Source organism: Gymnodraco acuticeps, unplaced genomic scaffold (assembly GCF_902827175.1).
Source record: "Gymnodraco acuticeps unplaced genomic scaffold, fGymAcu1.1, whole genome shotgun sequence".
Lineage (NCBI taxonomy): Eukaryota > Metazoa > Chordata > Actinopteri > Perciformes > Bathydraconidae > Gymnodraco > Gymnodraco acuticeps.
The window spans coordinates 181,901-209,117 of NW_022992285.1; the positions used below are offsets into that span (position 1 = coordinate 181,901).

At 41.8% G+C, this 27,217-nt stretch overlaps 1 protein-coding gene across 1 annotated transcript in view; it reads left to right on the forward strand.

Annotated features, from left to right (window-relative positions):
* The first annotated feature begins 548 nt into the window (after positions 1-548).
* LOC117540771 (metabotropic glutamate receptor 7-like) overlaps positions 549-27,217 on the forward strand; it is a 60,615-nt gene continuing 33,946 nt past the window's right edge. The window contains exon 1 of the mRNA XM_034207607.1: positions 549-1,824. Within this exon, the coding sequence (XP_034063498.1) occupies positions 1,321-1,824 (504 nt within the window). The 5' untranslated portion in view covers positions 549-1,320. The remainder of the gene's footprint in view (positions 1,825-27,217) is intronic.

A 27,217-nucleotide genomic window follows, 5' to 3' on the forward strand; every position in this document is an offset into this window, starting at 1 on the left:
CCAGCATGAGGCTCACCAAGTGTGTACGTCGTGTATGTGTGTGGGCGTGTGTGTCTGTGTGTGTGCGCAGGATGAATCAGGAGTGTCTTCTGAAGAAGGGTTGCCTGGGAGACCAGCCTGGACCCCTCCAAACGTGTCTGTTCTCCCACTCCCTCCCTCCCTCCTCCGTTTTAAAGGTGCATCAGTAATGCATCCACAACTATTTCAGGAAGGCACTTCTTAGTAGGCGGGTGAAGCCGTCAATACCTGCAGCTCTGATTTGTTTCTTAATGCCACACATCTCTGTTTCATCACTGCCACAGCTAACATCAAAAGCAAAGAGGAAAAAAACATTCTCTGACTTCTGCATGTGTTTTTCTGTGTGTGTTTGAGGGGGAATAACTGAGGGAGGGGGAAAGAGATTAATGGCACTGAGATGCACTCAGAGGAACAATTGTCTTCAAGTCTATACGTGCATTTGTTCGCCTTATTTACCTTATCGTTGAGCTGACTGAAGACAACTTCCTGAAAACCTTGCCACGAAGTGATGCTACTATTTTTTCTCTTTTTTCTAGCCAGCTGAATGACGTCTCGCAGGGAATGGGGGCTGAAAACTCGGCGCACAGTGATTCCTTCGCTGTGACTCATTCCTTTTGTATAAACACAAGCGGTTGCAGGGACCGAGAGTCAGTGTTTTAATTAGCTGGATTTTTCTCCTAGTCGGCCGCTCGTTTCAGCTCGTTTCTTTTTCTTTCTTGTTATTTGGAGACTGTGGAGATGATATGCAACCCCGGGGGAGACAGACACCACAGCCGAGCGATGCGTCTCTGCGCTCCCGTGGAGTTGGTCTGAGCACGAAGAATGTCACCTACTTCTGCCGGTCCTAACATCTAAGTATTGATCCTGAAAGATAATTCCTTAAAAAATCACTATATTTCTAATCTTGTGCAATCACTGCTTCAGGTAGTGACGATTGCAGCAGCTTTATTGCGTTACGCGCTTGGAAATCAGCATAAATAGACTAAATTAAGCCAGTTCATCAGAAGCGGGTGGTTATCTTCTATTACTGATGTTTTCTGACTAATGGATGGAGCGTCTCTTTCCGAGGGAACTGTATTACCGTCAGGAGCTTCACTGTTCAACAAGCTGCACCGCTCACTCCTGGCAGCGACGCGATGGGCGCAGTTTGTCTGAACCATCCACTGCGTCTCGGTTCTTCAGCCCAGCTTGTTGAATCTCCTCCTTGCTGAAAAATAATGGATTCGTTTTAACAAACTTATTTTACCCCTGTGGTTCTACATTCCGCGCATTGCAGACTCAATTTTTCCCTAAAAGTTGATCATGGCTGGTCCAGGTTCGTGCGTGAAACTGAGCACTATATGGAGAGCGTTTTTGCTCATGAGGACTGTGGTAGATTTCGCGCTGCCTCAGGAGACTTATGCGCCCCATTCAATACGGACTGAGGGGCACCTGACCCTCGGTGGACTCTTCCCGGTGCATGCCAGGGGAGCCGATGGCATGCCGTGCGGGGACCTCAAAAAGGAGAACGGGATCCAGCGGCTTGAGGCCATGATGTACGCTTTGGACCAAATTAACCAGGACAATACACTCCTACCCAACATCACCTTAGGCGCCCGGGTGCTGGAGACGTGTTCGAGGGATACCTACGCACTGGAGCAATCTTTAACTTTCGTTCAAGCCCTGATCACGAAGGACACCTCCGACGTGAGATGCACTAACGGGGAGCCACCGGTGTTTGTCAAGCCTGAAAAAGTGGTGGGAGTCATCGGAGCCTCGGCGAGCTCAGTATCGATTATGGTTGCCAACATCCTACGCCTCTTTCAGGCAAGTCTTTGAGCGTGAGCGATAGTTTTGTGGGTTTTTAAAATAGTGTTTTCACTGATGCAGCTAGTGTCCAAGCATCTGGTAATAATCGGTTTTAAAGGGAGGAGTGTCCATTGCCTCATTGCAACCCACTCAGTTACGGGAAGCAGACGTGAACAGGGAGTAGGCTATAATAACCACCATAAAACCTTATCTCACAAAGTATCTGGTATTAACAAAAATCTTCTGTTTTCACACATACATTTTCATTTTCTCCCATTTAAATGTGGGGCATGTTATAACAATTTACTCTAGATTTAAGATCTTAACATACTGTTACAAAGGAAAGGCGAAGTGATTTAGGTGGTTTTCTCCTCCACCACACTGTGGGTGAGACAGCTGAGTTGCTGTTGCTTGTCCCCGTTGGTGGTGAAGAACAGCTCCCGTCTGTTCCAGTCTCAATCCAGAGTCTGGATGAGTGGGCACTGACAGCCTGACACAATCACACCCAAACTCAACAACCCCCTCCTGAGAATAACAGGCCCGCTCCATGTGATTGCACATGATTATATGGGCCTCTTGTGCAGAGTGACTGCAGGCATTTTTATGAATTGTTTTGAACCTAAACGCCTTGATTTATGGCTTGCTTTTATCTACAGGAGGCACCTTCTTTGAAAAGTTTTTCAAACTCTTCGTGTCCTAATTGAGCTCGATGGCTGCGAGTTAATTAAATGAATTTGCATTACTAATTTCAGAATGAGTTAGCTGGGGTTCATGGGAAAAGCATCTCTATTCCTGTTGGATGAGAGTAGACTGACAGTGTTTGCCCACTGCTGGTGCTGCAGTGGAGAAGGAAACACAGCAGGGCACCAATACAGTAGATGAATTATTTAAGACACATCTCCATAGCAAAATGTCTAATTACATGAACTACCATGTGGATGCTTATGCAAATGTGAAGACTTTTATGCAGTTTTCTTGTGAGAGGACAGCAGTGCGGATCATCAGAGTGGCAGAGTTAGTGCTAATGATTTGCTGTTGCAGATTGTAACTCATAGTTTTGTCGTCTTGTGTTTTGTTTCAGTTCAATTAGACAAATCATGCGGCCTGGCTTTAAGTAGCTGTTTAACTGCACTGCAAGACCATCAAAGTGCTTAACATGCTTTTAGCCCTCCTCTTCCTTTTCTTTTCACACGCACACGCATGCACATAACCACTTACACATGCAACACTTTTTTTTTCTTTCACAGCAGTCGTCCCTTGGGGTTTTCTGGCTCCATAGACTGGACAATTAGACCGATGGTCCCAACCACAACCTTCAGCTTTTGGTTCCTATATAGGCTGAGATAACAAATTACTTTTTTATTATCCAAGTTGGTAAACCCTAGCGATGCTTTGAAGCACCCTCAATACAGTTGTTATTTTCGCAGTGTGGGAAGATTGCAGTACCTTTTTGTGCATGCAAGCAATGCAACTTACGTATTTGAGAAATTCATGTCAGGCATACCAGCGTGTCTGTACATAAAGCGTAGGAGTAGGGTGTAGTCCATGAACAATGTTGACCTGGAGCTCAGGCTTGAGGAATCTGGATTGAAGAGCAGAACTCATGAAGCTCTGTCAGACACTCTGTATCTTATTTCCCTTCAAACGTTGAATAGAGGTGAATTTAATAACCACAGTCAAATCTGCACACACGATAAATCCAGTCTGAAGCCGTTTGCCCTTCAGCACACTTGTTTTTCTTAGCCAGCGGTGATGATAGCTCTGATAATAAACGATGATGAATTAAATGTGAGGCCACATGGTAGTGTATAATCAATACTTACCAGAAATGAGAGCTCCCAGCACATTTACGCTCATTAGTTTTACTGCATTTGATTAGTGTGTTGCAGTCTTTACAAATGTCAGAGATTGTATATAACTGCGATCCATCAAGCATCAAGTGATTCAAGCCAAAAGAATGAAAAGCTTGATAATAACACCTGTTCAGTTATGATTAATGAAGCCAATGAAGCAAAGCCGATTTTCTTCAGAAGAAAATAGTTTCTTGTCCTTGTCAATTTGAGTTACACTCGATTGTGGCCACAACTAAGCAGTCTAATGGACTTTGAAGTGAAATCTTTACACATTAAGCTTTTGGTCAATGTGCTCTCACTGAGCTTTTCTCCGAGCCTCTTTCACCCTTTGTTCTCAGTGAATATCATCAGGTGATTTGGTGTCTCCCCTCTGTGATAAATGAATGATCAGTGCAGCTTAATGTTGATTGTAGATTTGTATTTCCATGTGCAAAACACCACGGTTGTCTATTCAAGACATGAGTAGCTGCTGAACTGTTAATGCTGGGAAATTGACAAGAGGGAATGATTTTTCTGAGGACCTAGGAGGGTTGATCAATACTGTTGCCATGGTGAGGCCGATTTGCTGCTAAGATGTTTTTATTTCACTGCCTTTCATGCTGTGTTGGAAATGAGAAGCAACAATGCCAAAGGAGGACAAAAAAATCAATCAGCCAAACTTTTTAATTGTTACCACGAGCAATGATGGTGTGCACCTTTTGAAAAATCGTCCAATCCCTTCTGTGTAGCTCATGGAGCACCCAGTCATTCTCGGGGAGGACGACACTGTAGTTGAAAAGACCCGGCAAATTTGTCTATTTGTAAGGCCTGGCCTCTTGAATGAATCATGAAATTGATTTTTATCCAGATGACATTACATCAGGGAGTTCAGCTTGCAATTCTCTGTCCATCTCTTTTTTTTTTTTAAACGGGGCAAAACTTTGTATTGAATGCAGGTGAACTGCGTGTTGTCCCCGTGTCTGGGGAAGCAGCCCCTTCAGACGAGCTGTCTAAGGCATTGACGTCCTCTGCTCTCAGAGCCCTGACAGGCTCCGGTCGGCTTTTTATCTCGTTTTTTTTACAGAATCACTACCGTGATTGATTTGAAGGAGATTGAAGACTTGCAGTGTGATCTATTCCAGAGACTGTTGTATAGACGGACGCCATAGGAATATGACTGCTGTGTGTTTGACTTGAGTGACAGGTTCACACAAAATGTCGAAGGTTAATTATATTATCTGTTTTTCTAAACACTGTTGCCCTTTGAACATTGATGCATGAGCTAGTGCAGGTCAATTGCTAGCACTGTGTTCAGCCCCATCATAGGGGACACTGTTGGTATGTCACATATGCACTATATGATTAGATACGCACGCACGCACGCACGCACGCACGCACGCACGCACGCACGCACGCACGCACGCACGCACGCACGCACGCACGCACGCACGCACGCACGCACGCACGCACGCACGCACCACGCACGCACGCACGCCACGCACGCACGCACGCACGCACGCACGCACGCACGCACGCACGCACGCACACACACACACACACACACACACACACACACACACACACACACACACACACACACACACACACACACATGTATATGCATACAAAGAGCTCAATTACCATTTCTGAAGGAATGCAAACACAATTGTCTCATGGATATTTCATGATCCACACCAGTGACTTTGGGCGTTATATTTTTTCCATCGCTTGCTAATTGGCTTTTATTCATTCAGAGTGTGACACAAAGACCCCACTCAGTGCATTATTTCTTCATAACAAGAATGTGAGAAAATGGAAAACAAAGTAATTCCACTTCTCATCTATCTTGACATTTCTGTCCAATTTATGGTCAAGCCTCTTATGAGAAAACCATAAGAGCTATTTTATGTATATGTATATCTAATATATATTTGATGTACATAAAATATATATATGTTTGTGTGTTTGTAAATATGCTATTATTGGGTGGGAGCAGTTAGTTAGTTTACTCTCATTTACGGTACAGCAAAGAATGAGACTCCTGTTTGTAGCTAAGAGTAAAGTCAGGTAGTCTGAAAGTCGAACAAGAATGGACCATTTATCATGAACAAGAATGAAAAAAACAGGTTGAGAAAGGCTCAGTGGGATTCACCTAGTAGGAGAAAACTGGCTGAATATGCATAATGTTAATAATTCTTAGACCAAAGAACAAGGGAATTACTAAATCAGAATGAGTAATGTGAGTCTATCTGTCTGACTTTCTAAATGGTTTCTATTTAAGCTTGATTTTGGCCAAAAGCTCAAAAAGAAGACAAACTATATTCAATCGATTGTTTCATGTAGAAGTCACACATTCATATGAAAACGTATTAACAGCAGCTTGCTAACAAATAGCTGCAACAAAAAAACGTGCATACATCCTATTTCCAATGTTCCTTTTATTCTACATGGACATGACATCAGGTAAGCGGTTGGGAGGATGCCTGTATTTATAGATGAGCTGTGAAGACACTAGTAGGAAGAATAACATCGTACCTATGTGAAAATCACATCAGCATTACATCAAGAAGTACAGCCCTGAGGGACACAATTTGTGTCTGAAACATTACTTCCTTGTAGAATAAAAGAAGACAAGGGAACAACACAGCACCATACCGTTTGTTTTTTTGTCATTGTTTCCACGAAGAGCACAAAAACAATACATTGCATACAAAACTGTCCAAAGAAGGTCTCCTCTCCAGAACTATAAACACACTTGATTTACAGTCTAATGACACTCTTTTCATAAATAACATTATTCCTGACAGGATTTAAATGTTTGATAATTCATACTGTTTTTGTAGAACCATTTATATATTTTTAGAAATAACCTCCAGAACTAGGATATTGCCTATGAAATTGGTGAATAAATTAAGTAAACTTTTAACATGTTAAATAATTCTTGAAAGTCTTACAGTGTGAATACAAATTATACTGCCTAGTACAAGTATTATGATAACATATAAATGATAATAAAATACACTTTAGTAGAGCTTTTTTTTGGGAACTTTAAAAGTGTTACTTTTTATTTGTCCCATGGATATACTAAATACATAATCTTCAGTCCAGCGATTCTCCTCTTTGGTCCTTGGGCCCGAGTGCCCTGCTGGTTTTTATTCCATCCATTTAATGAGATGCTGACTTATGGCCCGCTCAGACCAGAATTGGCAAGGTAACATTTACTCGCATGCTGTGTCAAAAAGCAGGTAGGACAGGAAATAATGTGGCCAGGGTTACCAAGCATTACATGAGGGTGTTAGCATGGCCATCAAACTAACAAAAGCATTCCTCAGGTTGAGAAACGTGCAGCTGTTTTATTGATTACTTTCCACTCTTTTGTTCCACTATCTCTATCCTTGCACTAATGGAGAGCCAGAAAGCATGAACCTTGTCCTGCTGTTTGTGTTCTTTAGGCATGCAGTTATAGAAACAAGGATGCAAACAATCAATAGGTACTTAAGGAGAGGTCAATCCCGCCTGGTCTTTCAAATTGGCTTGCAGGCTGGTGAGCCTTGCTATCTTTCAGGTTGGAGATCTAACAGATTGAACTCAGTGAGGAGTGAACAAGATGAGCTCAATTAAAAACAAGAAGCAGCTTTTTGGTATGAACATGGTAGTTATACTGGGATGCAGATAAATGCATTTAACTGAAATGATCTGGTTGGAAAAACTGGCAGCACGAGTCTGAGTGCCAGGTTTAACCGATTACATAGATCCGGTGTTGGAATTGGAAATAATGCAAACAAAAAAATCAATTATTTTTATAATCGAGTTGGGATGTTTGCAAAATACAAATCCATGTCTGTTAATTGTTTTCCGAAGCACAAACGATACTCCGGGACAATTCAGACTTGCAAAGGCAATAACTAAACTGATAACAGAAGAGGGTTGCCTGTGAGACTAATCTATTTATTTTAATTCCCATGCTTTTGACCTTTTGCGGGATATGTTGTTTGTAGTGCTGTTGCTCTCATGTTCAGTGGAGCAGGTGTATATCCACACGCAAAAACACTAGGCACTGTGAGCCATTAATGCAATATTAATAGAATGAATAAAATACCCTGTGTCAAACAAGTTGTCATTGCGGCTGACATGAGGTCATTAGGTCAGCAGCCTGCCACCAGGAGATAAATGAAACCATGCACGCCTGATATTAAGGTCTTAACTATTCCCAAAGGCCTTGGGGGATGGTGTACTTTATTATTCAGCAACATAATGGCATGCTATATGAATAAATGTTTGTCAATGAAAATACAGCTGGTTCACTTTGTCCATTTGTCATTTAAATGCAGACATATTTAGTTTATTTGTGATGATTGTGCTTATAGCTAGTACTGCTTCTGTATCTTTAATGAGGTCCCATCCTTCATGGGTTTGCAGTCTGCTTGAGGATTGCAGCAGCTTGATAAATAAATGTCCATCTTCTTCTTCTTGACTCTCCCAGTCTGGCTATCACCGCCATGTTCTGCCACTTCATGCAAGGCGAGAGAAGAAGGCACCTGCTTAAAAGCTTATCTCTGCTCCGACTGAGGTCACACCCGCGTTCCTTTAAAACGTATTGTCGGCAATGACTGGAAAGTGTGACAATAATAGCACTCTTAGACTTTGTCGGAAGTTTTCTGCAGTGTATCTGGCGAGCAGAAGGAGCCACAGAAGAGGAAACCCCATTACGTCCGATCCTCTTACGCGGATGTGTGCAGAAGCATGAGGAGCTCTCTGCTGGCTCTGGATGGCCTCTCACTCATCCCTCCTAAAAGGAAAAATGCCCCCATTGCTTCAGCAGAAAACGATTTGGGCTGAAAGGCGTTATAACAGGGTTAATTGTAGTTGTTGCAACGCACCACTGTGGGTTTCAGGCAACATTCTGGTTGGATTACAAAGTCACTAAGCCATAGCAGACTTCTGAATATCATCCAAGTATTTTTCCATGGTAGAAAACCTTATTTGAGCTTGAAACGTCTGTAGATCAATAAGAAATGTGCATTTTAAATATGATCTGTTTTTGTGAGGCACATCCCTCTCATCTCACAGTTCCTCAAATCCTGCTAAATGAGTTTAAAGTGAAATTGTTAAACGGCTGCCTTTTATTGCTGCCTGTGAGAGTGTCTGCTGCTTCAAACAGAGGTATATTGTTGCAGTTCCTCTCAGACCCTATATCTGTGCTTTGTTCTCTGTTTTATCGCTTTCTCAACACTTTCCCCACGCCTGCTCTGAAACCACATTGCACCTTTTAAAGTATATTGCACTTAAGACTAATCCTGCGGATCTACTTGTCAGGGAGAATCCCCTTGCAACACATAAAAGATGCATTTGAAGGAAAAAAGGTTAGCAACCAGAGGACTAAGAATGGCTCTGTGAGGCTTATCTAATGCAGTGTTAAATGAGTGGTGCAGGGATGACGTATTTTTGTAGGCCGACCTGGAAGTAAGCTGCGCATGGTTTCCCTCAAAAAGCAATGGGATTTCTCCATACATAGGATTTTGGAATATTGTAAAAAATAAGGTCTGTGGAAAACGAACCTGTTTGATAAATGCACGTTTTGTTCAGCCGGATAATCTCCACATGTCTACCCTACTTTTAACATTTTCGAATCATAAATCTAATCGCCAGAAGCAAAATACTAACGTTATGCTATAAATGAACTACAGCTGAGTACAGCAGGGTCGCATAACTTCAACGTCACAACAACTTAACATCGATATTCAAAAATACAGATTCAAAATTGTACAAGTTGAAGCGTTTGTTTTAACAGTTTGCAAGAAGCAGGTACTTGTTTTCAGGCAGAACAGGGGCAAACAAACTTAGCGGGAGTGTTTACGTGTTCGGCGTAATTACGTACAATGTCCTCGACAACTTCTGTAGTCCTATTCAGCCACTTGTTAACAACCATAGTTTTTCAGACACGTAAACTTTTCAAAAATCACCAGTGGGGTCACTGCTGCTGATGTATTTAATGTCGTAGAACAAAACGTGATCCGTCTCTTAAATGTGTGTCAACCACAGACCTTATTTCAAGCTATTTTCCAAAATCCTATGGAGAAATCCCATTGACTCTGAGACGAGGGAACCGGGAGTGGTAAAATGCTAACTCACTTCCGGGTTTTAGGACTCGTTCCTGCACCACTCTATAGGCTAAATGCTAACGTCAGCATGCTAACATGTACATGCAATTTGAGGTATAATGGTAATTCTCACCATCTTAGTTGAAAATGTTAGCAGCATGTATTATTTGCTAATTGGTACTAAATACATCGTACAATTCAAACTAAAGCTAGTGGGTATGTTTCTCAGGTCTTTGGTTGTAATTTGTCAGAATTGACCTCATGATGGGACAAGAGGAGAAGTCTTGTGATCTCCAAAGTTATTTCTAGCAATACATTTCTGTACACAATTCATGGCAATCCATCCAATCCAATAATTGTCAAGATGATTTAGTCTGGATCAAATGTGTAGACCGTCAGACTCACCACCAATACAAACAATGGTCCCATGGGACAGTCCCCTTGGCGCTAAGGATCACAGAGGTGTGCAAAGATATGCCTGCTCTGATATTGTCAAAGTTAGATTTACAGATTTACTTATCTAAAATCACAACAACACACTTTCTGGATATTTTTTATAAAAGGCTTCATATACAATTATTTTAAAATATATATATTTTTGTGCTCAAAATAGTAGGCTGCTTATTAGGCCACCCTTCTACGACCTCAACACCTCTGATAAAAGAGTCTGACTCTGAGCCACTTTCACCATCTTGTTAGCAGCTCGTCCTCGTTATTCCTGCAGTCAGAGCATCCCTGTTTTTAATGAATGACACAAAATGTGTGAGAAAAAGTGCTGATGACTCATCAGTAGAAAAATAAAAAGTAAGGTCTACATCTCAAGAGTGACCTTAACGTTGGTCTCAATGAAGGATAGGAAGGTGTCTCGGACACACACAATGTGTCATCTGTGGTGAGACGCTAGCTAAAGACAGCATGCGGCCAAGCAAAATGAAATGATATCAGGAAAAGGTAAAGGTCAGAAATTATTTGAGAGGAAAAAGCAGTTGGCACTATATAAAAGATCCATAGACATGGAAAATCATTTGAAAGAGCAGGCAGTAATTTACAAAGGGTGATGGTGTCATGAAATATGGAAAAAAGTAGAGGGGGGCTCTGCTTTCTGAGGATACAAAGTACCACTGCCGAAAGCTACACCCCTAGTATGGCTAACAAAACAACAGCTTCATATCCACGCTCTGCACATGGATGCACACATCTTCAGGGTCTAAAGAAATGTGTGCAATGTGCTGCAAACTTAAAAGGGACAGGAGGTGCACAGCTAACAGGGCTGTCTTACTGTCTCTGGAGGCTGGTGGCACGAGGCTCTGTTTAGACTGCACACCCATGTGAGGGCTGTAAGATGGCATGCCACTGAAGAGCAGCACACAGCAGAGAGGGAGAGAAAACACAATAGTCCTTCCACAGTGTTACCTCTAGTATCGAGCCGGTCATGCAAGGGTTTTATTATAATTTGTATTCATTATTTAAATATTATAAATGTTGCATAATTGCGTAAATAGCATTTTACTGTTATGACTGTCAAGCAAATTTCAAATAATATAGTTTTGCTTCATAGCTTGATTTATTACAATAGGAATGACCTTTTTTAAGCTGATTATATGTTTTGTGTGTAAAACCCCCTCTGAAATTTGAAGAGGTTGAACTATCAAGTAGCAGAAAAATGTATGTGCGCTTGTGTGTGTGTCGGTGTGTGCGTTGGACTGCATGTGTGTGCCAGAGTTCCCGTTAGAATATTTTTTCGCCGGTCAACATGTCCGTTAAAGTTTAAATCTTCCGGACAAAATGAGAAAAGTGCCGGTCAAAGGTCTTCTTTGTTATTTATTGAGCTTTAAAACAAATTGAAATGATTCGATATTAAACAATCTAATTATAGTAGATTAACTACATTATTCAAAAGTGTACAGTAATTTACAATAACACGGGCATAATAAACGGAGCGCTCTCCCTCTCTCCTGACAGCCCGTCAGTATCATGAAGCTCGCGGATCAGTAATGATTGACCCGACAGTAAAACTAAACACATCTATAAATAGTTTAGGTAGTTTGAGAGGTAATTAAAATAGCTACGTGTGATATTCTAACCTGAAGTGTGTGTTTTGTTCCGCTCACCGCTGCATGTGATCATGCAGAGCTGCGTGTCGACTCGTCAGCAGCAGCTGATCTCTCTCTCCCGTCAGATTAGACTTAATTTGCGTTTATGTCCATATCGATCAGATCCAGCTAGTTCTAGCTAATGATATGACTACCTGCTTATTAAAAGACACCTAAATATTAAGCGTCGCTATGCAACCGGGTGAGGCCGCAAAGTATAGCGTAGCATTATGCATTTGTTTACATGCCCACCGGAACCTCGAGGCATTACCAACAGATCAACGCACAATCAACCCATACAGGACATCTCTTTCTCCACATGAAGTGTTAGACATTAGAATTGACTATTCTAGTCTGCATAGGCGGCGCGTGAGGCTCAGGTTTGGGAAGGCTAAATAACTTTGTTTACCTGACGCTGCTATAGACGTCTATAGAAAATAGATCAACTCAGTATGCGGAGTTTAAATCTCTCAAATCATATTACAGGATAAAGGAAATACAGTTTAAACTGCCGTATGCAGAGAAGACGCCGACGTGTCACACTTATCATTCATATTACATCATCAATCAGATCATCGATCATATAATATCATAATATAGGCCTATCATATATTTCCTTATCTGAGTCAGCTTCTCCAGCCGTATCTGGCCGTGCAACACTTACAGTGTCACATACTGTATGCAGAAGTATTATTTTAAGCAACACATTATGTTGACGAAACACTCAAGTCAAATGTAATTAAAGTCAGATCCACTCGTGTTTTAGGGGCAGTGATATCATAAAACTATACGCTTTCAAACACTCGGCAGTTATTTTTTAACCAGTTGTTCTGTATTCACCTTGCAGGTGCAACTCTGTGGCTTGTATCCTGGATTATATGTTTAAATCATGGATGTTTAAAGCTCATATTTGTCTGATATTAGTTTACTTTTCATTAATGAAGTATGACGCTGCGCTGTCAGTAGGCTACACTTGTCCCTGTTTGTGATTGGTCAAATGTAGCTAACCCCGCCCCCGTGAACGCGCTCTCAGCTGGAGAGAGAAACCCTGGCTTGATTTACCGAGTTGATAACCAGCGTCGTAGGACCGTTTAGCGAGATCTCGTTTGTTAGTTTGTTGTTGTTAGTTAGTTTGTTACTCAAACATATCCAGGGTATGTTGAACTGGCTTCGTAGCACAGGGGGCTAGCAGCGCTAATGTCAAAGACACAGACATTATACATTATATTTGTATTTTACCAGGATGCAGTGACACAAATATTTGGGAAGGCTTAATCTCTCCGGTCAAAGTGTCCGTTCAAAATAATTTCCGTTTAGCGCAATACCACATCAGTTGCGCAACTTGCACCATTTATGTGACAGACAAAAGAGTATGTGACAGACTAGCAGGGGCGGCGGGTGCTGTAGGCTAGGGAAGGCTAACGGCCCGTCTACACTACAGGCATCGAAAAATCTTGAACCTGGGCGTGTCTGAAGCTTGGCGATTTTTTGCGAGCAACGCGACCAACAACCAATCACATGAATCTCCCGCCCCCGACATACAAAGCAATAACAATGTTAAAACGAAGTAAACTGGATATAAAATCCCCAAACAGGCGAAAACCTACCAGTTTCACCCACTGTCTCTGCCACCTCCCTCCATGCCTGGTTCCTCCGGTTTGTATCCCGGTAAATAGTTCTGGTCGGAAAGAACCGGGTGATTTGCTACCGTAATTTCTCGTTTGGAATATGAGGAAATGAACTGCGGTCTGGCTCTCCCAGTTTGCACGCGGTTTGATTGGCTAGCGCTTGTACTGGCGGGAATTGCAAAAACAGGATTTGATTGGCTGACGCCAGCTTCGAGCAAGCATCGAGCCTCAAAAGTTGAACATTGTTCAACTTTTGACGCCGATAGACGCTCGCGATGCTTGCAACGCCTTGCCATGCTACCCACAATGCAGTTCGGTGAAGTTTGAAAATATCCTACGTCACCCCATTCAAATGAATGGGCGAAGCGTTGAAAGCATTTTTTGACGCCTGTAGTGTAGACGGGCCGTAACGGCGCGTCTACACTACAGGCGTCGAAAAAGCTTGAAGCTGGGCGTGTCTGAGGCTTGGCGATTTTTTGCGAGCAACGCGACCAACAACCAATCACATGAATCTCCCGCCCCCGACATACAAAGCAATAGCAATGTTAAAACCTTCAAACGAAGTAAACTGGATATAAAATCCCCAAACAGGCGAAAACCTACCAGTTTCACCCACTGTCTCTGCCACCTCCCTCCATGCCTCGCTCCTCCGGTTTGTATCCCGGTAGATGAACAGAGACTGATCATACAGCACCGGGTGATTCACTACCGCTATAATGAATTTTCCCTCCATTTTTTGGAATATGAGGAAATGACCTGCGTAGTCTCTCCCAGCATACACGCAGTTTGATTGGCTAGCGCTTGTACTGGCAGATTTGCATAAACGGGATTTCATTGGCTGACGCCAGCTTCGAGCCTCAAAAGTTGAACATTGTTCAACTTTTGACGCTCGCGATGCTTGCAACGCCTTGCCATGCTACCCACAATGCAGTTCGGCGAAGTTTGAAAATATCCTACGTCACCCCATTCATATGAATGGGCGAAGCGTTGAAAGCATTTTTTGACGCCTGTAGTGTAGACGGGCCGTAGATTTGCCGGTCTTCAGCATATTTTACCGGTCGTAGTCCGGTAATTACCGGCTAACGGGAACTCTGGTGTGTGTATGTGTGTGTTTTGGATCTCGTGGATGTCAGGGTCCAGTGTGCTCACAGTATACATAATAAACTGTCACCGGGATTCATTCCTTGTCCTTCATATTACAGCAGGGCCTAAGGGTGCATCATAACGGTTGCTAACAACACTCAGTAATATATAGCCTAACCATTATATCAGCCAGCCCAGTGTAGACCTTTAAAGGAACACTACATTATTAGAGTGCAGCATGGGCCTCGGGTAGTTATGCTAAAATACCTGTTGATTTTACATGAAATGAAAGAGTGTAACTTTGGTGTTTCATTAGATTCAATTTAATTTGGTCTATTCCCCTCGAGACGATGCTTTGCAAGCGTGGGTTTTTTTCTTTTCTCTGGTTGGCTGTACAGTGGCGTGTGGGTTCTGTTTGAACATGTGTTTCTGCTCTTTTGAGCTTGAAAAGTATACCACAGCAGCCAGAGCATACATAAAAAATCCGTTGACAGGATAACTGTTTTCAGATGCAAATCCTGTGGGATTGAAGCGCTGCCTGAACCCCTGCTTCTGACACTAACATTGATTTGGGGGAAGACCTCAATCACCATTGACATTTTGCAAATTAAGCTCTTTCCTTTCAAATAGGGTTGCTTAAACTAAAATTGACTAGCGGACGGGAGCTATTGCTGACAGAATGTAGTGTTTTTTAACTGCCTTATCAGTGTTGGAGCACTCGCATATGGCCCTCAACGAAGAGAGGAGGATCAATAGCATGTCATTTATCAATGGATTATGCATAGAGCTGTCAAGAGCTCTCTACCTGGAGGTCGAAGGACAATATTTGCCTGTAAATATACTCAGACCTTTGGGAGGCACCACCATCTGTATGCATCTTCCAGGACATCTCTTTCCCCCACTTCTGCCAGTAGATACACTTATAGAATATATTTTTGATATTTTATTATGGAGGATTATGATCTGTTTTAAGAAAACTATTGTACGAACCTGATGAAATACCTCCATCAGCTTGGTCCATATTGTGACTGATGGTTTTGTTTTTATTTCCATCCATCAGTCATGTTAATGGAACAACAATATGTTAAAATATTCACATCCTGGGGACGTGGTCCCTCAAGGTTAACCATCTCAGGGCTTTCATTTGGTTTCCGGTTACCTAGGAGTTATAGTATGGCTAGGCATGCAGTGGTTAAGCTTACAACAGGTCTCCAAAGAATTTATGGACACCCAGATTTATGCTTGACGCACGTGGTTAACACAGGACCCCGCCACAGATGCCCCCAGAGTAGGTTTTGATTTATAATTTAGCGTCAGAATCCACCAGTTTATGGCACCACAGCAACACTAGACACATTGTATGTGATAAGACTGTATCTTGTTTTGTATTCCCCACAGGAACTGTTATTTACATTTTTCCATTATCTTTGTATATTGAACAGCAATGGGCTACACAAATACTTACATCCAGGTTAAATGCCTACTGTATCCCGCCTTGACTCATTACCGAACAGGCGAGTACTCCCTGAGCAGATGGCCGTGTTTACGTTCCATCATGCTGCGATAGAGAGTGGGGGTTTCAATGAACAGAAGGTTTTCCATCTCTTCGCTAGATGTTTGTTAATGGCGAACACTACTGAGTGTTTCAACTCAACTTCCATAACATCGTCTTCACTATTAGCATCAGAAACACAAACAGACTTGTCCCAGTTCTTGCATTTCCCATGTGTTTTCTTTTACCGAGTGTATTGTCACATTTTTATGGCGGCCCAATTCTGACACAGCATAGCCTAGAGCGTAGCTTTGGCAGCTTCATGCAATAAGCCCCTAATTTACAACTTTAGATCAATCTTGAGTCAAGGCAAGTGTGTATGTATACTCCCATTGATTATTACAATGTCTCAAATCTCTGGAGATTAAACGCTGGTCCCTGCTAGGTTAGCTATGAACAATACTGCTCTATTTAGTGTTTGCTTCAGGCTATTTTGGGGGTAAGGGTTGCAGTTAGACATGTTGTGTTTATGGTTAATGGTAGGTAAACACATCTGTGCTTTGAACATGTGTAATTACAATGTCTTAGAATTCTGTGAGTTTTAGGGTGGCATTAATCCTACCTTCAATTTTCCAATTGCTGTGCGCAGTTGGGAACACGTCCCATCTTTCTATTTGGAGAAACCATCCATACGTTATGATTTTCAATGTGCTCTAATGAACATAAAATGAATAAATAAATAAACACAAGGCACTTACATTTACCCACTCAGCTGGTCATATTACAAGTGGCTGTGAGTAATCGAGTTTACCCGAAGACTTTGATTTATTTTTCTGTACAGTCACACTACCATGAATATTTTAACATTTTATCTGTTCAGGCCAAATGCAGTTAACATCATACTTTTCTGCCAGTGTTCATATGTTTAGCTTTTATAATACTGATTTAGAGGAATTGTCCTCTTCATTCTTAAAACCACAATCTGTTTATACCAGTTATACTTAATATAACTCACATTTAAAAGACTAAGTGAAATAGATCAACACTATTCCTTATTTTGAATGATCAGTAAGGCAAAAGCCTGTTTTTCAGATCTTCTAAGCAAGGGATTGTTTTTGGCCTTATTTCATCTCGATTGTGTTTTGAGCAGACTTGAACTCCACATGAGTTGTTTTGGGGAAGAGTCATGTTAGTGCTCTTGTTGAAAATAAAGATAAGCCTTCAGTAGCGGTGTGTGACAGTTCCATTGTATTCATCTGGGTCTATTCCTGTTTCGGCTGGTTAACTTGTCTGAGGGTAATTGTCTGATCTGGCGTCTGTTGCGCATCTCTGCTTCTGGCTCTGAAATACATGTCAGTGTTCAGCCTTCTGACACTTTGTCTCACTGAGAGTGGAAGTTATGTGAAATATGCGTGTCACAAAAACACATAAATCTTCCCGGTCCATTAGTCAAGACACTTGCTCTGATGAATCATGATCTCAGTGAGAATGAGTCTGTTGACAAAGAAAAGCTCTTTGAAAAACTGTGTCCAGTTCATTCGGAGTTGGCAGGTTTTTCAGTATAGAACAAAATTAAGCTTTTTGTGCTCACTGAGAGCACCATTGTCCATTGTTGGCTACGTGGCAGAGCCAGTGTGTTGCTGACACGACTACCTGGTCAGATGCCCTGAGTGATGCTCCACACCTGCAGCACAGAGCAAAGCAGAGAGATCACGACTGCACTCAGGATCATTAGCCTCAGAGTGAGCCGCAGTGAAAGTAGCAAACATAGTGCGACTTTAATAATCTTTACCTAACGTTTTCAACCATATAACAGCCACCTTTCTTCACACCCCATTGCTCACAGAACAGTATGATGTTGATTAGAAGCAGTCGTCGCAGTGGTAGTGTTATTAAATATTTGAAAGGTTAAATGACCGTACCAGTGTGTTTGCTTAATGTTACTTTATCATTACGGTGCAATGCACTGAAAGAGCAGAATGATTTGGAGTCTGTACTGCATTACCGGATCACTTATATGTGATTGTGACAAAACAGAGTGCAGATCTGATGTGAACTGTGTTACACAACTCAAGACATTTCAATATATTTGTATTTTGTATAAATTAATAGAAGACAATGGATGCCTGTAATTGAGAAGAGACATGCATTAAAGTGTCTGAAGCACAGCAGCCTGTGCAGACCGCAATAATTAAATAAAGTAATCAGCAACTTAAATCCTATAAGTTGACTGTAGGTGATAGAATTAAGTCTTACAAAACTCACAAGTGTCTAACAAGAGTAAAGGCTTACAGTCCTTCAATCAGCTTTGTGAGGCTGAAATACTTAGAACAAAATTCTAATGTTAGCATGCTCAAAAAGATATTGCTAACCCAGTAATTATTTTTGAAAGTTTGCAATCTTAATTTACCCTGCTAACATGCTAATACCTAATCAGTACTAAAAACATAAAACAGTTGAGGGTGATGCCAATGTCATTATTGGCTCATAAACCAGTACTGGGCAAACTACAGTCCATTTCTGGCTTAATGATGGCGCTAGGTTAGAAGAGAGGGGATCGCAAAGTGATTAGAATTCAGCCTGAAGGACACATAAATGTCTGCACCCAATTTCATGGCAAGTTATCTAATAACAGTTACATTTTTTTACTTTAAATCACAGATGTCAACTTCATAGTGGCACTATAGCAAAAGTCAGGAGATCACCAAAGCCATTTGTATTCATTCTCCGCCGACCATGAATGTAGAATGAATTGTTAAGGCATTTCACAGAAAAACCTGAACAAAATTGTCAATCCATCTAACAATTCTTGAAATACTTCAGTCTGGACCAAAGTGGTGGACTGAGAGGACACAATTTCCATCAATAAAGCCACCTGAATGGCTAATAAACAGAAACGTCATATTAAAATCTCTGCACGTAGAGTGACCAAAAAACAGAATTGCCAATCCTAGAAACATGTGATTGAAAAGTGAAAAAAACAACCATTTGCAAAACCAACCCTTACCATATATTTGCTTCTACATTAAGAGCTTGACTTTTCACTTTACATGTTCTTGCCTCAAGCATCCGAGTCATTAAAAATGCAGCAGACAGCATTTCAGAACCATTGAGGGACCATACATTCTTGATTTTAATATTTTCTCATTTGAAAATTGTTCTTATATGATCTGTGGACATATAGCCGACCGCTGTTCTGACTCTCAGCAGACCTTGTTTTTTTCTTCTTATGAGTCACGTTAAGCATGATATCTTCAGGCCGTTCTGAATGTCCCCTGTCTTGACAGTAGAGGAAAGGTGACTGTGCTTTTGCCACCAGGACTTGCCCTGAACTGAGCCTCGCGGGTTGGGGGTTTACACTTTAATCAGCAACGTCTACCAATTAAATGCTTCTGGTTATGAGCCTGTTCTGAATCTGACAATTCTAGCAGAGGAGGAGAGATTTGTATAAAGCCTTGGAGGAAGGTCTGCCGCTGCAGCTACAACAAAGTCCTTTAGTTGACTGTGAAATGCCCTACCTTGAAGACTTTTTTTTATACCCACACTCAAGGTTGTCTTTCAAATTGCTTTTATTATCAGTCTTATCCTCTGGTGTACTCGGGGTTTTGCCTACTTGTAGTTTTATCCTGGTACAGTCTGGATGTTTTATCTTTAGTTGTTGTTCATTTATTCCTTCAATTGTTCATCCATTTATTTTTAACTACTTTTCTTGTAAATGTGTTTTTGGATTTGTCTTGCCTTTTTAAAGATGTTAACGTTCTTTGTTGCTTTTCCAGTATTTTAAAGCACTGCTCGATGAGTGAGTATTTTAGTGTGATTAGTAGTTTAAGCAGCATATTCTGCATTTTTCCTTCTAGAATATAATCTCTGCCTAATCACACTACGGCTGCATACAGTACATTCATTTCCAAACACCCCCTGTGAAAATGGTTGCAGTTTCCTTAATGTATAGCACAAAACAGCAGGCATAACATCCGTTCTAGCCATTTAAATGCTCACGGAAAGCTTTTGCAGGAAAGTGTATTCATCTGTGCATTTCTAATGACATTGCAACTTCTCTGACACTCCAGATCCATACGGGCTGACAGTGGATTTGGCATATGTTATGAATTTAGGGATAGCTGATGAGATACTATAATCTCTTGAGAGGTACAAGGCAACACCCGAAGCATTGCCAAGCATGCAAATAGCTGCCTATTAAAGTGTGGCGGTCTGTACTTAACTGGTACCGAATATCTCAAGTGCATGGCATCAAGTAGAGGTTCAGACACACTAACTGAAGGAATAGGATATCTGTGATATTTTCCACGGCTGTGATCAGTTCGTAATTACATGCCCTGCTAAAGGATTCTTTGTGAGGAGCAGATAGAGAGGGAAGATAAGATCGAGGAGGCTCACCCGCATTGCCTGCACTATTAGGGGAGAAATGGGCCTGGTGATGATGCTCTGTCGAGTCTGAAGAGAGAGCTATACAGGGAGAGATGGGGGGGGGGGGGTAGAGCAGAGGGAGTCATTGCAATGCAGGTCAGAGTGTTGCAGGTGCACGAGTGACAATGGATGTGTCAGACCCTGGATGCACCAGGTGTAGGTGGGGGAAAAAAACATGCACCTATGCCATATCTTTGGTGAATAATGTGTGAGTGATTCACAGATTGTCACAGTACTGGACAGAGCAATGAAGCAGTGCAGACATGAAAAGATATTGCACACGTCAAAAAATTCCCCAAACACAAACAGAGATTTGTATTAGTTTGTTTCTGTTGGAATAATTGTTCTTGTTCTCCTGTCCTGGGGCATAATGTCGTGCATGTTTCAGTATTGGTTTATGGATATTTAATATTTCTCTGAGAGAGAAAAAAAAAATGAAGTCATGCTGGCTGTAAAACAACACAGAAGAGAAAACAAGGCTGCGTCCAGTGCACTTTGCAGTCTGGAAAAATCAATACAGCCATCTGTAATGTGAGACCCTGTGGATATAAAGGAATACATTTGATAATACTTAGTCATAAACCTGCAGGCTGTGTTTTACTCCTACCTTGAGTGGAGTTTCTGTCACACCTTGAGAGAGCACACGGCACAGCCACGATGACCAAGGCTGCTCTTCTGAACCGCATTGTTCTCTGCAGGGCCTCGCTTTGTGTGAAGCTTAAGTCAAAAGGTTCTTTACAAAATTGCTTGAAAAGATACCGTATTTGTAGAAATAACTCTCACGGTTGACGGCGTAAAGGTTTGACTGTCATGTCAGCTTGGAAGGCAAGATCCTTAAGTCGTTGTAAAGGCTTCATTTATGGTATGTGCTCATACCAGCATCACTGCACATTTACAGTTCATTCTATACATAAAGCCTCTCCTCAGTATAGACTTGTCTCCGATGTGGCTTCGAGAGTTGTTTAGTGTTTGGAAACGATTATTTATTTGAAACAGCAATAGAGTTGAAATAGCAGTCTGTTTACCAGATGGGAAGAAAGAGGTCGGTCAGGTTCCCTTTGTGAGCGATCCACACTTTTCTCCCACGCCTCGGCTCTACTCTACTGGGTGGCTCTGCTGGTCAAATATCTGATTCGTGAGTCATACCTAGCCTGTGTAACCGTGGAGAAACATGCTGGTTGTCTTAAAATACACTCTGGCAAGGCAGCCATGCAAGAGCTGCAGGCCGGCACCGAGCACTGGAGCGACCCAGGGGACCGGCGTGGTGCAAGCGGGAGAGACGGAGGGTGAGGGAATCGACTGGGAAAAGCAGAAGTGGGCGGAAAGAAGGAGACGTGGAAGGTCGTGTTGGATAAAGGATTACAAAAGCCTAACTTTCCGTCATGTAACACAAAGTGTAGTTCAGCCGTGTGGGCAACTCTGCAATCTGGAGAGTCCTGGTGCAAAAAGCTTCTGCAAAGCACATAACACTATTCAGGTAAGGTTCCTTGCAAAAATTAAAAAAGGCGTGTAACTGGTGGAATTAAGTAGGAGTGTGATGAGATGCTTGCCTTGGTGAGAAGTGTGGGGGAGAGGGAATTCAAAAGTAACGCATCTAATTATGCTATACTAATGTGTCTCATCTAATGCTACAAGTCTGAGATACTTTTTAATAGTCATAGACTAACATTTTTCTATCGTTTTTCTCAAAACTGCTATAATCAATAACACTACATGAACAATGAACCATGTGGACCAGTAATAGAGCTATAAGAGAGTCCAATAGATATGTTAATGAGCAAACGTTTTTTAACACGTTTGCCAATTGTATTATTATAAAGTCAGAATATATTGGAGTTGTGTGTTTCCGCTATGTTGCCAAAAATCTATTATTATAATTCAAACTAAAGTTTTGAGTTTCCTAAAAACGACCATCAGAATAATAATCATGATTGCCACTTGCAAATATTGTTTGGAAAATAAACGTTCACAGTTACAATGTTGATGAAATCCGTGGCTAAACCTAATCTCGGTGGAATTACAAATTTCCGACAAAACGTACCTACTAATGCGAGTGAGTCATATCTGAGCGTAGATATTAGGAGCAAGGGTTTAGAAGAAAATGATACAGAAAAAAGGGGGAAAAAAGATTAGGAGGGAAAAGTTGGGTGGCATGTGAGCAAAATACTGAGTGCAGATTGTCTGATTGTGGGGGAAATTGGCAGCCAGAGGACCTCTCTGGGCAGGAAGTGTCCGCTGATCATCAGTGTGGGCTGGGCTGCATGCAGGCAGAGGACATGGAGGGAGGCAGGGATGATGGAAGATGAGACTCACTTGTCTCTCCCTCTCTGACGGGGCTGAAACACACAGAGGGGCGGAGAACAGTGGAGCTAGGCTGAAAGTCACAGGTTGTGTAAGGGCAGGATGATGAAACACAGCCTTCACAAAAGCAGAGTTTGAGTGAGAGACACAGATGGGCAGGAAGAGAGGGGGAGTGAGGGACAAAATGAGAGAGGGGAAGCTGTCGGTTCTCCCCGCCCTTCCTCATTGCCTGTAGGCAGTGCCATGCTCTGGGAGAGAGAGATTACCAATGCCCAGCCTGAGGTTGAATGTATGGACACAGTCATTACCTCTGCCCTGCTAACTCTGCTGTCTGGATACAAACCAGTGACTGTCTGATCCCCCCCTTTGTCACAGAGTAGCTAAGCCTTGATATAGCAGGAAAGATGTACAACTTGGTTACTGCTCAATATCTTTATGGGCCTGTATCATACTGTATTATTTAGTTTATATGATATCGACCGTTGCTGCTTTACAACGCCAGGCTGTGGAGCTGCAAATACATTTTCTGACAGGGGATGTTTTTTGTGAGCAAATATTTATTCTATCAAGGGTGGGGTGTGTGGTTATTGAATTGCTTTCAAAATGGCTCCTTGGCTAGTCCATGGGATCATACGTACTGTGTCATTGTGCTGGTGTCACAAGGACAATCTGTGCACTGGCGTACGGCCACAGAGAGCATGGGGTTAGAGTCGGGTCTGTCAGAAACCCGCTGTCATTTCCACCATCACCGTGGAGATTGTTGCAAACAGCCGAATCGAGCGGACTGATGTCAAGACATACTTAGAAGCTAATCATGCAGCAAATAGAGGCAAAGGGATTCCTGCAACAGCAACTGCCTGGCAGCACTCGCCCCAGTTAGAGCCATTCATGGGAAACATTTTAGCTCTGCCACTCACAGCTATGTTTTAGACTGAGGGTTGCTCTCAGATTAATGGATACCAAACCCAGTATGGACAACACTCTACTTCTCTCTGCTTATTCTTTGACACTGAGTGGTGTCTGCTCAGTGCTGCCTTTTGTAGGAAAAGCTTTGCGTTTGAAAGATAGCTTTTGTTTTTGTCTAAGAACTCGTGGACTGTCGTACCCCTCTGTCTTTTCATATCTGCAGATTGCTCTCCTCTCAGATGGCAAGGATAGATGGTTACCATTACCCCAACTGAGAGTCGTGTTGTGCCATATGCTGCCCATTTTCTTCAAATAACATGTCTAACTGCATCGAACGTGTGAGAGAAGAGACGGATGAGAGCAGCGGGGCTAGCTGCAAGGTTTGCTCTGAGCTCGTCAGACGCATCACCCTTGCATTAGCGGAGCAGGGTGGTTATAGCACAACATTCCTTTCTCTCACCTTTCTGTAGAGCTGCCCATGGTGCTTGTGGACTGCTGTATGTGAAAATGCAACAGAAAGGCCAAGGCACTCTAATTAACTTCACCTGGCATTCCCACTTACTGTGAACGTGCCTACCCTTTACACAACCTCGCTTAGTCACATCTTTTCTTAAACACCCAGGTTGAAATTTTCATTTAATGTCAGTAAGCAGATTACCTCCATCCCCCCACATACCACCTCCCACCCCTTCCTTCTTTTTTTCGTAACCTTTTTTAGACTTCAGCAACAGATTTATATTCAGGGCGGCCACAGCTCTTTGTGGTGCTAAATCAATAAAATAGTGTCCCCCATAACAGACCTCTGTGTTGTCCTTCCATCGATCCTGTCAGCGCAGATACATTCAAGAGCAAGCAAGGCCATTACCCTCTGCAATCCTAACTTTGATGTATACAGAAGATGACAGGTGCCAGACATCAGCTTTGGGTAATTGTTACACTGAGAGGGGGCATCGTTAATCATCGCTCTCTTGGCCTCAACTCAGTTGCTCATGATCGGTTTTGCGGTTTCTGTAGTAGTTGTCAAAATCAGAACGCTTGCAGGCATCACCCTCACCTTTTCACCTTGTTGCCACAGGGGCAGAGATTATATTGTGATGTGTGACGCCATGTTTCAAATTGTATAGATTAAAACCTACTTAATAAAATAAGGAGATGCAAGCAGTATGGTATGCAACGGTGAAACATGCAAAATCCTATAAAAGATTAAGTATTTAAAGAAAAATAATCCTTTACTCATTCTGAGCTTAATATCAAGTGTTCTAAAATGTTGATAAAAATATACACTCTTGTCGCCCTATTATCTTGGCATTATCAAGAAATTCAAATCTGCTTGAAATGTGTGGATCAAGAGCTCATTTTGTTGAAACCATCGGTGAAGTGGCAAAGTTAAACTTTGTGTTTTTTCATCTACTCAGAAAGATATTAATCAAGTTCAGAATGTTTTAATTAAATCCTCTATTTCATAAAGAAGGTTTAATTACTAACTTGGGTTCCACTTGATTTGCAGCCCATCCTCTTCCAGAGTAAAAAATACAAAGGTGTTATATTCCTATCAGTATTAGTTAGCATCTCCTTGTTTGGTAATTCCAGCAGGTTTAATTCTCACATCCTTGCAATTATCAATCAAGGTTTAGCACTTGTGTTACCTGGAGGTCAAAGTGGTAATTACAAATATGCAGTCTGAAAACATCGAGGTTTTTAGATTTCTGGGGAATATAGAATTGAAAAACGATACCAGCAGCGTACAAGCCTAGGACAAAGTAAAAAGACATTGCCATCTTAAATGGTTCCCTGCAGCAAAAAGCTCCAGAGACAAATGTTCAAGCAGCTTATTTTCCCAACTGGGGCGAAGATGGGACGTGATTCAACAAACCTATAACACCTTTTGACTGCATACTATTACTTCAGCTGCTCTGTTAAAATAAATCCCCTATCAAATGTTTCAAATAGATGCTTTAATTTTTGGAAAGAAGAGTCTTTTAAAATGCAAATCAATGCTGCAGTAGCTTTTCCATTACTTTGCAGCGATCCCTCTTTGACCCACTACACTCGATTCAGGCAGCCCTGGAGTGATTTAACGTGTGGCATCGTGGCAGGATTCCCACCTGTGAATTCCTTTAATTGCATCGCTGATTTTTTTGTTTGCCGGTTTTGTAGTTTCCATTATTTTTCTTTTTGGCAACTGAAACATATTGAGTCGTCTCGAGTCTGACTCCTCAATTTGTCAGCTTTGGTGAGGTTGACCCCTTTTGAGTTGTGGGTCAAAGCTATAACTCACACTCTGTGAGTTGAAGCAATCCCATCAGCATCCGCTGCGTCCTCATTCCTGTGTTTCCCCAGTGTCCGGCTGCTTCTGATCACCCTAACAGCAATGGATGGCATTCATAGAGTGCTTAGATTAGACTCTGTCATGAGGTTCTGCGATGGGTTCAGGAGAAAATGATTCATGTCTCTGCATGTGCATCCACCTCTCTGATGGGGGGTTTCCAGTTTGATCCCAGACGTCCCACCAGCTGTGATTGCTGTTTTAAAACGTCAAACACAGTTGCTGATTAGATATTAAGGTCTTAAGCAGGCAGCGTTGTGAACAACCTCAAACAACCTCCATGTATCAACTGATTTACTTTAATCTTGATTTGTGATGATGAATGCATTCAGATATGTAAATCCAATGTAATTATTTTACTTGTTCAGAGAGGTTTAGCTGGCATGAACATTTGACAACTAGGACTATATATATGAACTATTTGCCCCAAAGAAAGAGAACAAAAAAGAACCACTGGCAAACTGGCCATTGCTCCGTGAGGCAGTACAGATTTGTGCTAAATGCTAACTCCAGCCTGCTAACGTGCTCAAAATGGCAATACTAAAGATATGGAAAGAAGGCATAATATTTTCCATGATCACCACCTCAGCATGTTAACTCACAGATTGTCATTTCTCCAGATTGTCATTGTCATTTAGCAAGCTTTGCTAAAAAATTAGAGCAATTTAAAGAAGGGTGACAACAACACCTGCCGACTATTAAGGGGGTTCCTGAACATTAGGAAAATGCCTATCTTGCATTTCCTCTAAAGAACTTGATTGATAGAGTCCTTGTTTATCCTGTGAGATTCTTTGAGTTACCTACATCTCCACTGTTCCAGTTGATAATATGTCTCAGTTATAATTGAGTGTGATTAAGCTGCCTTTCTTAAGGAGGGAACATTAAGCTATTAGGTTGATTAGTAACACATTTAAATGTAACCATTCACAAATTCCCCACATAAGTTAATTCTTGATCATGGATGGACAGTTTGACAAAAAAGCTATCGTGAACTTTAAATGGCATGTTGCTGTCTTCCTCAGCAGATTGAGTTTTCGTCTTTTGACAAGTAGGGAACCTTGGTCACATTATAACCCGTCTTTCTTCAAAGACTTGAAAGCTGAGTAAGATTGTGAGATGCAATTGAAAACTGAATTTAATAGAAGGTTTAATATCTTGATTTGCTGCGGGGTGATGAAGACAGACCTTGGTCTCACCAGGAGGGAAGTATAAAGGAGCGCT